This window comes from Suncus etruscus, chromosome 5 (genome assembly GCF_024139225.1).
Source record: "Suncus etruscus isolate mSunEtr1 chromosome 5, mSunEtr1.pri.cur, whole genome shotgun sequence".
In the NCBI taxonomy this organism is placed as follows: domain Eukaryota; kingdom Metazoa; phylum Chordata; class Mammalia; order Eulipotyphla; family Soricidae; genus Suncus; species Suncus etruscus.
The window spans coordinates 18,550,555-18,562,219 of NC_064852.1; the positions used below are offsets into that span (position 1 = coordinate 18,550,555).

Sequence of the window (11,665 nt, forward strand, 5' to 3'; positions counted from 1 at the left end):
TCCTCTTCCCTTGGTTTCCCATGCTCACTGTCTTCTCTTCTCTTCCTCTCCCTCTTTCTGTTTGTTTGCCTCTGTTTTGCTCAGGTGGCTTCGGTGCTGCTCCAGTGTTTGGCAGCCCTCCGACTTTCGGGGGATCCCCTGGGTTTGGAGGGGTGCCAGCATTCGGTTCAGCCCCAGCCTTTACAAGCCCTCTGGGCTCGACGGGAGGCAAAGTGTTCGGAGAGGGCACAGCGGCTGCCAGCGCAGGAGGATTCGGGTAAGGCACCTGGCCTGGGCCAGCCAGGGGCTCCGGGCCCTTATTTGGGGAGAGAAAAACATGGTCCCTGCTCCCTGAGATCTAGAGGCACCCTTCAAAAAGTCGCTCCTGGGTCTCTGCCCCCAAAGGAAGCTGTGTTTCTTCCTTGTGTAATCCCCGGAGCCTCTGGGTTAGCCTCAGCCATCTCGCCCATGGGGCCTCCTGTGAGCCTCCAGGCTATTTCCCTCCTGAAGCCTCCCCGAAGAGGGAGCTGGCAACCCCACTTTCAGCACCTCTCCTGCACAGGCTCATCCTCATTCAAAATGCCATATTCGGGATTTGCTTTTAAGAGCCCCGGAAATCCAGTCTGGTTGCCAAAACCCCAAGGCGAAAATAACCTTTACTAACTGCGCGGTCCTGGTGATCTGCGCCTGGCCCAGAGGCGGTGCTGTCTATTTGAGTTGACTAGGCTGGGGGTTGAGGACTGGGTTTGGGGGGCTTAGTGAGGACCCTGGGATGGAACCTTTGTGAGAGAAAGCAGCCGCCTCATCTTAAAAGGAGACCTTGGCCTGTTCGGAGAGGCCAGTCGGGAGCTGCTGGCCAGTTTCTAGGAATGGAAATGGGGGAGGCAGGTTCCGAATCATCGTGTGCCTTTGGTAGACTTACAGCCAGCCCCCAGCTGGCGGGGCATCTTCAGCTTTACCTCTTGCACTTGAGACCACCTATTTTTAAAGGCTTGTCAAAAAATGATTATGTTCCATCTTGGAGTGCTTCTCCCACTTGAGCCCCCCTCCTGGCTGGCTTCTTGCATTTATAGAGTAGGACCTGGACACCCTGGCTATGTTGCACAGCCCCAACAGGGCCATTAGCTGTGCTCAGAGCCAAGCACATGTCCCAGTGAGTGGAGCCAAGGAGGGATGTCACCCCTATACACGAACTGCTGTAAGCCTAAGAGGCCAAGTGGGCTTTTAACAAGGTGGTGCCACTTGGTTCTAGACTTTCCAGCTTCCTTCCCTCCTTGTCCTCGTGACTCCGTCCCCCAGACCTGAGGTGAAGGCTGGCACTGGGTCCAGCCCATTCTTCTTCGAGGCCGCACTGACCATCCATTCTTAACCAAACCAGGTTTGGCAGCAGCAGCAACACCACATCCTTTGGCACCCTCGCCAACCAGAACGCCCCAACCTTCGGCTCCCTGTCCCAGCAGACTTCTGGCTTCGGGACCCAGAGCGGGGCCTTCTCTGGCTTTGGAACTGGTGGAGGAGGTAGGCAGCTGGGCTACCTCGGCGTGAGCTGGAAGAGCTGAAAGTGGTGATGAAGAAACCATCCCTCACTGTAGACTTTAGTCAGACCTATGACCACCACCCTATACCCAGGTCCCTGATAGATAAGGAAGTAACTGGCTTGAGAAACCAAAATAATAACTGTCTTACCAGACCTTGGTTTAAAATACCAAACCTGGGGCCCAAGAGAGAATAGAATACAGGGGCTAAGCTAAGGTTGTGTTTAGCATGTCCTAAACACAACCTCACTGCAGTTACTAGTGATCCCTGCATGGCCACAGGGCCTGATGAGTGCCAACAGCCAACCTGGAGCCTGAGCATCCATCCCCTCCAAGGCCCAGTCACTCAGGAGTCAAATGGCTGTGACCTTGCACAAAGGGAGACATAGCAGGGCTGACAATGGACAGCAAGTGGGGCCTGGACCCAGGTTTGCTCCTGTGCCCTACAGAAGAGGAAGTAGGACATCAGCCCAACTAGTGTGGGGGTGGGAAAGAGAGGGAGGGATGGAAGGGAGAAAGGGATGGGGAGGGAGAGAGGGCGCACAAGCATCTGGGTGGGCCCAGCTGGTTCCAGTGACTCAGAACACATGAACGGGGTCCCTGCTCTGATCTAGGGTACCAAGTTGCTGGGCTTGGGTCGGGGGGAGCCTTGGGCCTCAAGCCTTTGTGACCTTGGCCTTTATCCTTTGTAGGCTTCAGCTTCGGATCGTCCAACTCGTAAGTATGCATCTCTGGTTGGAGCCCTCAGATAAGGATGGGAGCGTTTTGGATGTGGATGCACTGCATGGGTGCAGTATTCTTTCTTCATTTGATTGTCCGGTTTTGAAAGTGTGCCCTGGTTGTGGGGAGGCACTGGACCCCGCTGGCCACTGCCCACCCAGGCACATACCGAGTGTGGGCTGGGAACGGAAGTCGGGCTCAATGCATCCCTGGGGACTGCTGACGCCCCTCCCGTCTCTTCCTTGCAGGTCCGTCCAGGGCTTTGGCGGCTGGAGAAGTTGAGCAGGTCTCACTGTTCTGTTCTCCTCAGCTTCTGTGACCAGCCAGTCTCAACTCTGCCTTCCTGAGATGCCACCACGTTCACACAGATCCAGCCTGGAAGGACAGTGAGACCCACAGTTCTGCAGATGCACAAGCGCTTGTGTGGGCTCTGTGGGGATGTGGGGGGTGGCCATTAAAATGGTGTTTGTACGTGGCGGGTATGAGTTTGTCGCCGCAGCCAGGCCAAGGGTCTGCCAGCGTCTGGCTCTTGGGAAGGGTGCCGCCGGAGAGTACGACCAGTGCAGCCCTGCTCTTCATGGGGCCTTTGGTAATGCAGGCCACTGGTCCAGAGGATAGTTGTCCCATTTCCTCCCACCCTCCAGGGCTCATCATCCCACAAAGGACCCCTCATACCCTAGGGGACAGATTTGGAGGAAGGAGGCTGTGCAAGAGAGTGCAGTAGCCAGCCAGAGAAGACCACCTAGGTGTGGGGCTCAAGAGTACAGAGGATAAAGGTGTCCTCTTTCCACTCCTCACAGTGCCCCCAAGCACCAATAGGTGTGGCCTCCTAAAAGGTGTGTGAGGCCATAATGGCACCTTGGCATGGGCAGTAGCAGGGAGGAATGAGGGGTCCACTACAGCAGGAGGCTGCGCTGGTCCTGGAACTGGGGGCCTGTCCACGGGAGTGTGCCCCCCTCACTCTCCCAAGGGCTGCAGGAATTCTCCAGCCCCTTACCTGCTGCTCTCGGCGTTGGCCTAAGTGTGGGCCTCACACTCTGAGAATTGAGCTTAGAGGGCTCTAAAGCTGCTGAGCTGTGCTGGGGCTTGGGACACAGCAGCCTCAGTGCCAGAGAGACCCACTGTTCCCCCAGGCACCTGGAGGGGAGGTGTCTATGTGCTCTCTTCATCCGGTACTTCTTTTTTGTTTGTTTTGTTTTGTTTTGTTTTAGGTCCAGACCTGGTGGCACTTGGGTTACTCCTGGCTATGTGCTCAGAATCGCTCCTGGTAGGCTAGGGGACCATATGGGATGCTGGGAATCAAACCATTGTCTGTCCTGGATCAGCTGCATGTGAGGCAAATACCCTACTGCTGTTCCATCTCTCCAGCCCCCTTTCATCCTGTCCTTTCAGAGAGCCTGGCCCTTGGGGGGGGAGGGACTGTGCTCGTTCTAGACTTGTGGAGAGAAGAGCCAGTCCCAGGATGCACCCAAAGTCAGGCCCTTCCCCCCTATTGCCATGTGACCTGGAAGCTGGCAGTGCACAGGGCTCTGTTCTGACACCTGCCGAGTGACAGGTGATGAGGTGGCTCCGCTGAGCCCAGCCAGTCTCAGTCTCTCAGTGGCAGCCCTTAAAAATAGAAGCAGGTCTGGCCCAAACCTGTGGCCTCAAATTCTCAGCACTAATCTTCCGTCGAGGTGGCAGCCACATCAGCTGGACACAACCAGATAACATGCTAGGAATGTGCGGCTGCTGGGCTGGGACCCCCTCTGTGTTCCCTTTTTGGTGCCTATGGCACCGGACAAGGGCAGGGGTCACCACAGCACAGCCGAGTGCACAGTCTGCTGTGCTTGGCTTCTTGCCGGTGGGATGGGATGGGGCAAAGGGAGAGCCAGCTGGATTTTGCTTTATCCAGACCCAGATGTCTCAGGCTCATCATTGGTGCTTCCAGGGGCAAGAAAAAGAACTTCCATAACCCAGTGATCACTAACAGAGCCTCTCGGCCCTCAGCCCTGCACCTCCATCTCACTACTCAGGTCCTGCACTACCAAAGGGCATGGATGGTACGGGCTGAGTATGGCTCTTGCTGCCAGGTTCACTGCAGGCTCTGGCACACGTGCCCATGCCTGCCCTCATCTGTGCCCAGGTCCATAAACCTAGAAGACAGGCAAGAGTGTCTGACCCCAGAACTGAGTGCCTGGCCACCAGTTCTTCCCCTGGAGTCCGTGGTCTGACCAGCTTCTCAGGGCATGTCTGGCAGGGCCCCACACAGAAGGCTTCAAGGTTCCCCCAGGGCTCCGGTGCAGGGTCTGTGCCCTGGAAGCCCCTGTCAGCTGCTCTTTGTCTCTTCACATGGGGCCAGCAGGGTTTCGTGTCTTCACCTACTCTCATCTTCCTTACCCCGGCCTCTCCTTGGCCCAACCTCTGCAGGAGTCTCCCCACTTCCCTCTTTTCATCACCTCCAGGGTTAAGGGAGTGAGGCAAAGATAGTTGTCTCGGGCCGGGCGGTGGCGCTAAAGGTAAGGTGCCTGCCTTGCCTGCGCTAACCTTGGACGGACCGCGGTTCGATCCCCCGGTGTCCCATATGGTCCCCCAAGCCAGGAGCAACTTCTGAGCACATAGCCAGGAGTAACCCCTGAGCGTTACCGGGTGTGGCCCAAAAACCAAAAAAAAAAAAAAAAAAAAGATAGTTGTCTCAGGGACACTTCCTGTGGGAAGGGCATGTCCCCCGAAGCCCAGAATTCTGTGGGCAGCTGCAGCCTGGGAGAGCACTTGGAGGTACCACAGAGACTGAGCCCCAGATCCCTCAGGCTCCCTGTACTGCCAGGTTTCGTTGCCCAGCCTTAGTGTAAGCCCTGGGACCCATAAACACTGGGAGTTCCCCCCTGCCCAAAGAAGAAAAACATGGATGTCAAGTCACCAGGTCAGGGGTCCTTTCACCAGCTTAAGTATGTGTAGTGAAATCTGCCCCACTGAGAGGTTTTGGACATGGGACAGTTTCTCCTTGGAGCCTAACCCAGAGCCTCCTAGGTGTTTCCACAAGAACAAAGGCCCAGCCCTTTCCCGCAACTGTCTGCCTGCTCACCCTCCTGGGACTTGGAGGGCGGGGGATTCTTGGGCTCTGTGCTCACTCATTTCTGGCCCTGCTGGGCATTGAACCTGAATGGTCCTGCATGCAGAGAGCATGCCCAGTCCTGCTGTCACTGTCCCTGTGCCTCTTATCCCTCTGGGCCGTAGCCTACTAGCTCTCACTTTTCTCCCACAGCCAGTTCCATCCACACGACTCAAGAGTTTATCAGGTGCTGGGGGAGCTGCCCAGGTCTCCAGGCTGTCCTGCCTGCTCTTTTCCCTCTCCCCTGCCTCTGAGAACCCAACTTCATCTCTGTTTGTAATCTCCTAGCTAGTCATTGATAAGTTCCTGAGGCAGGAACAATAGGACAGCAAAGAGGACACTTTCCTTGCATGCTGTTGACCTGGGTACAATCCCTGGTATCCCTGCAAGGAATGATTCTTTTTTTTGGGGGGGAGGGGGCCACACCCGGCGGTGCTCAGGGGTTACTCCTGGCTATCTGCTCAGAAATAGCTCCTGGCAGGCACGAGGGACCATGTGGGACGCCGGGATTCGAACCAATCACCTTTGGTCCTGGATCGGCTGCTTGCAAGGCAAATGCCGCTGTGCTATCTCTCTGGGCCCAAGGAATGATTCTTAAGCACAGAGCCAGGAGTAATTTCTGAACATCATCAAGGAATGATCCCTGTGCACCACCGTGTGACATCCCCCCACCAAAAATAAAATCCCTGTCCCATGCCCATTATATTTATCCCAGCCGGCACCAAGGCTGTAGGGGGCATGCCAGGTGGATATGCAGGCTTGGATCCTGTTATGCATCTCTTCCAGTCACCAAATGACTTGTAACCACCCTTTCCTGTTCATGTGTTGGCATCTCAGAGAAAGCAGCTGACCATAAGCCCCGGCTACCAAATTTTCCTTTGTGCCTGTCCCCAGCTGCTCAGAGGCTCACAGAGCAGAGCCCCCCGGGTCAGGCCCCTGACACAAAGATTCACTTGCTATTTGTACAGCCCCCTGGAACCTATAAATAGAGCCATGGCATTCCACAGCCCTGCCCGGAGATTCTCCACATGGTTTGCAGCCCCCAGTCACCCAACTGCCCAGAACAGGGGTGCTCACGAGGCAGCATCTGACTGCAGGACCCTCCCACTGCACCCCGACAACTCACTGCCCCTCCAGGTCACACTGCTCTGTGCTCCGGCCCCTTCTCCCTCTTTCCACCCTGCCATCTGCGCCCAGACACCACAATTACTGCTATTTCTGTCACCCTGGGTGCTGAAACTATCCAGTTCAGGCCCCTTTCCACAGGATTGGCTGTCTGCCAGCACGGCCTAGGTCAGTGTGCATGTTCCCAGTGTTCCCAGCCTCACCAGGACAAAGCCAGCTGGGCAGGCACCAGTATGTCAGCCCAGCCCAGCAGAGATAGTGACAGGAGGTTATCTCCGATAATACAAGGGCCTGGCACATAATTTTAGGGCTCTGCCCATGACCCTGCAGTATTGAGTGTTCATGGTCCCCAAGGAAATGCCAGCCTAGGTCATACTAACTATGCGGAGACCTGCTGGCTACCACCACTGTGATCAACTGGAGAGGGCAACGGCCAGAGCAGACAGTCCCTGTGCCCAGCAGTGCCACCTCCATCACTGAAGGGAGAAGGGGGTCAGTTCCTCCCTCAGGTCCCCCAGTACTGGCCATTCTATGAGATGCCTCCCAGATCCCCTACAGCCTCTCAGCGGCCAGACTCGCCCATCGGACCCCAGACCCCAGCTCTGCTGGCCCAGGAGGATGGGGAACAGTGAGGCCGGCACCTGGCAAAGTTGATGTGAGCAGCTTCCCCATCCGCACAGTTGATTCTCTAGCCTTTCTTTTAAATGCCTTTCATTGTCAGGAATACAGTTGGCCCGGGCAAGAGGAAGTGAAAGGTCTATAATTATGTCAGAAAGTTCAACATACGGGCGATTTGATGACAGCATCGCCAGAATGCTAACACACACACACACACACACACACACACACACACACACACACACACACGGGCGATTTGATGACAGCATCGCCAGAATGCTAACACACACACACACACACACACGAGCTGCCCCTGCCCCACGCTATATCCAGGCCACGCTCGCTCCTTCCCAGCCCTGCTCCTGCTGGCTCTCATCTTCACAGGCCCCTTTGCCAGAACCACTCTGGAAACAGGCATCCCAGCCAAGTGTCGGCATCCCAAATGGTGGGTGGGCCTGGGGGTCATCCAAAAGCCATAAGCTGCTGACACCCACTTCCTGTGTGCACTCCCTGCCCAGTCGGAGATCTGATGGCACTGGGCCGCCTGTTCCAGACCCTTCTCTCAAGACTCTTGCTGGCTGGCTGTCGGGCGCTTGGGAGAGCCGAGGTCCCGTCCAGCAAAGCAGTTCTGGCCCCGGCTTAGGAATGAGAGACCCCTGTTTTGGGGGCTATGACTCCAACCAGCCAACAGGGTTTAGAGATCTGAGATCTTTGCTGTGCCTAGGCTCAAATCCCGTCCTTCCGTGTGACCTCCAGTGATTGAGTTGTTTTTTGGTGTTTTGTTTTGGTTTTTGGCCACACCCAGTGACACTCAGGGGTTACTCCTGCCTCTGTACTCAGAAATAGTTCCTGGCTTGGGGGACCATATGGGATGCCGGGGGAATGAACTGTGGTCCGTCCTAGGCTAGCGCGTGCAAAGCAGACTCCTTACCATTTATACACCACTCCAGTCCCTTCAGTGATTGAGTTTTGAGGCTCTCTGAACCCAGTTCTGTTGTATTGAGGATTGAATGAGAGCTGTTGTGTGTGAGTTAACGAGTCAGTGAGAGATAGTATGGAGGTAAGGCATTTTTGCCTTTCATGCAGAAGATCATTGGTTCGAATCCCAGCATCCCATACTGTCCCCCGAGCCTGCCAGGAGTGATTTCTGAAGCATAGAGCCAGGAGTAACCCCTGAGCGCTGCAAAAGAAAGAAAGAGAGGGGCCGGGCGGTGGCGCTGGAGGTAAGGTGCCTGCCTTGCCTGCGCTAGCCTAGGACGGACCGCGGTTCGATCCCCCGGCGTACCATATGGTCCCCCAAGAAGCCAGGAGCAACTTCTGAGCACATAGCCAGGAGTAACCCCTGAGCGTCACAGGGTGTGGCCCAAAAACCAAAAAAAAAAAAAAAGAAAGAGAGAGAGAGAAAAGAAAGAAAGAGAGAGAGAGAGAAAGAGAGGAAGGAAGGAAGGAAGGAAGGAAGGAAGGAAGGAAGGAAGGAAGGAAGGAAGGAAGGAAGGAAGGGAGGGAGGGAGGGAGGGAGGGAGGGAGGGAGGGAGGGAAAAGAAAAAAAACAAGCAGGGAGCTGAAGGGCCCATTCCTCCCTGACTCATGTTCCCTTTTCTGCACACACACCCTGTGCTCCTGGTACGCCCCAAACAAGCAAGATGGTCACCCCCAAGAGTAGTTTTGGCCGGGCCTGAGGCCTTTTGGGCTTTCTAGCTCTGAGTGTGTGGGAAAGACAGTCCCCAGATGTCAAAGGTCCCCTGCCCCTCTGATTGTGGACAGTTGCACTCCTCAGACCTCCTGGGAGCTTCGTGCTTGAGAGTCACTGCCCCTCTCCCCTCAGCTGGGTGGCAGAATTGGCCACTAGAGAACCATGGTGCTATGAGCCCAGTACCTGAGCTCCACACAAGCAAAGCAGGCTTTGCACACAGGAGTTCCCAGTTTGATGACATAGGTCCCCCCAAGCAGCAGCAAATGAACAGAGTATCCCTCACACACACACATTGTATGCTGCTTATGTGTGTCGACGTGAGGTGCCCCACTGAGGACATATGCGAGGGTGGAGGATTCTGAAATTAGGACCTGCTAGGCCTAGAAACCAAACCCAGAGCGATAGTACAGCAGGGAGTTCACTTGACTTGCCCATGGTTCAACCAGGTTTGATCCTCAGCATCCCATATTTGTCCCACCAGAAGTGATTCCTGAGCCAGGAGACTGAGCACCCCTGGGTGTGATTAAAAAAAAATGCTAATCAAGACATAATCTGAAAAAAAAAAAAAAAAGTGTAGGGGGCCGGGTAGGTGGCGCTGGAGGTAAGGTGTCTGCCTTGCAAGCGCTAGCCAAGGAAGGACCACGGTTCGATCCCCCGGCGTCCCATATGGTCCCCCCCAAGCCAGGGGCGATTTCTGAGCGCATAGCCAGGAGTAACCCCTGAGCGTCAAACAGGTGTGGCCCAAAAACCAAAAAAAAAAAAAGACATAATCTGGGGCCAGAGTGATAGCAAGCTGTAGGGTGTTTGCCTTGCACGAAGCTGACTCAGGATGGGCCTGGGTTCAATCCCCGTGTCCCATCTGGTCCCCCAAGCTAGGAGCAATTTCTGAGCGCAAAGCCAGGAGTAACCCCTTCGTGTCACTGAGTGTGGCCCAAAATTAAAAAAAAAAAGACAAATAACCTGAGCAGGGAGGAACTTGGTGTCCAGGCCGAGGCTCTGCAAGTATATATATAACCCTGGACTTGATTCCCAGCACCCCAAAATTTGGGGGGTTTTGTTGTTTTATTTGATTTTGGATTTTTTGTTTTGGGTTTACACCTGCTGATGCTCAGAGGTTACTCTTGGTTCTGTGCTCAGGACTCAGTCCTGGCTGTACTGAGGATACCATGTGGGTTCTTTTTTTTTTGGGGGGGGGCTACACATGGCAGCACTCAGGAGTTACTCCTGGCTCTGCATTCAGAAATCGCTCCTGGCACGGTTGGGGGACCATATGGGATGCTGGGATTCGAACACCATCCTGCATGCAAGGCAAACGTCTTAGCTCCATGCTATCTCTTCGCCCTCAACATGTGGGGTTCTGGGGATCAAAATTGGGTCAGCTGCATGTAAGACAAGTGTTTTATATACTGTACTATCTTTCTGGCCTCAAAAAAAGTTTCTTAACAAAAGTGTAGCTTTTGGGACCGGAGTGCTAGCACAACGGGGAGGGTGTCTGCCTTGAACATGACTAATCTAAGTTCAATCTCTGGCTCAGGGTCCCCTGAGCACTACCAGGAGTAATTCCTGAGTGCAAACCCAAGAAGAGAAAGCCCTAAAGCTCTGCCAGGTGTGACCCAAAACACAACAACAAAAAGTATAGTTTTGGGGCCGCCGTGGTGGCGCTAGAGGTAAGGTGTCTGCCTTGCCAGCTCTAGCCTAGGACGGACCGTGGTTCGCTCCCCCGGCGTCCCATATGGTCCCCCAAGACAGGAATGACTTCTGAGTGCATAGCCAGGAGTAACCCCTGAGCATTACCGGGTATGGCCCAAAAACCAAAAAAAAAAAAAAAGTATAGTTTCTTGGGGCCGGAGAGATAGCTTAGCGGTAGGGCATTTGCATTGTATGCAGCAGATTCAGGACTGATGGTGGTTCAAATCCCAGCATTCCATATGGTCCCCCCATGCCTGCCAGAAGCGATTTCTGAGCACAGAGCCAGTGTGACCCCAAAACAAGAACAAAAAAGTATAGTTTCTTTATGGGGCCAGAGACATTGCAAAGTGGACAAGACACTTGCCTTGCATGTGGCTGATGGGGTTTGCCAGGGCCTTTCTCACCACTTCCGCTCTGCATGGTGCAGGAGGAACAGCCATGTACTCCCATCATGGAAAAGAAGTGAAACAAGAAGCCGAAGAGGCCAGTGGGTAGGACACTCGCCTTGCACACGGCCCACCCAGCTCAATAAGTGCATAGAGCCTTGTACTCAGGGAGGAAGCCTGGAATACAGCCAAATGTGGTCAAAACAAAGTGAAAGAAAGATCTGGCAGGAAGAGGGAAACAAGATGTCTTTTCGTCCAAAAAGCTGCTAAATCTCTGGAGTGTCCTTAGGCAGCCGGACATAAGCTCCACACACAAAAAACAATTATGGGGCTATGATGGGGAGGGTGCTTGCCTCACACACAGCTGCTCCATAATCCAATCTTTAGCATCCTCCGGGTTCTGCTGAGCCTCACCAGGAGGGATCCCTGAGCACAAAGCTAGGAGTAAGCCCTGAGCACAGCCAGGTGTGGCCCAACCCACCAAGCCCTGTAAAAAGCAATTACATTTCCAGGATTTACAATGAACAGAAAATGGATTTAAATAGGGCAAGGAGCCGGAGAGATAGCACAATAGTAGAGCCTTGCACAGTGGTAGGGCATTTGCCTTGCACGCAGCTGACCCAGGGCAGACGGTGGTTCAAATCCCAGCATCCTATATGGTCCCCTGAGTCTGCCAGAAGCAACTTCTGCGTTGGATGGGGACATCTTACCGGGTGTGGGTCCTGGAGAGGTTATAGTCCTTGGAGTTTCTAGGCAAGCTCAGCAGAAAAGAGGCAGAGAGCATGGCCGCCGTGCTTTATAAATTTGACAACTAATGTGTCAGACCTAA

General features: G+C 54.4%; 1 protein-coding gene across 1 annotated transcript in view; it reads left to right on the forward strand.

Moving 5' to 3' along the window:
* NUP214 (nucleoporin 214) overlaps positions 1 to 2,516 on the forward strand; it is a 99,590-nt gene extending 97,074 nt beyond the window's left edge. Inside the window, exons 33-36 of the mRNA XM_049772815.1 lie at positions 85 to 256; positions 1,358 to 1,497; positions 2,207 to 2,231; positions 2,483 to 2,516. Coding sequence (XP_049628772.1) covers positions 85 to 256; positions 1,358 to 1,497; positions 2,207 to 2,231; positions 2,483 to 2,516 — 371 coding nt within the window. The remainder of the gene's footprint in view (positions 1 to 84; positions 257 to 1,357; positions 1,498 to 2,206; positions 2,232 to 2,482) is intronic.
* The last annotated feature ends 9,149 nt before the right edge of the window (positions 2,517 to 11,665 follow it).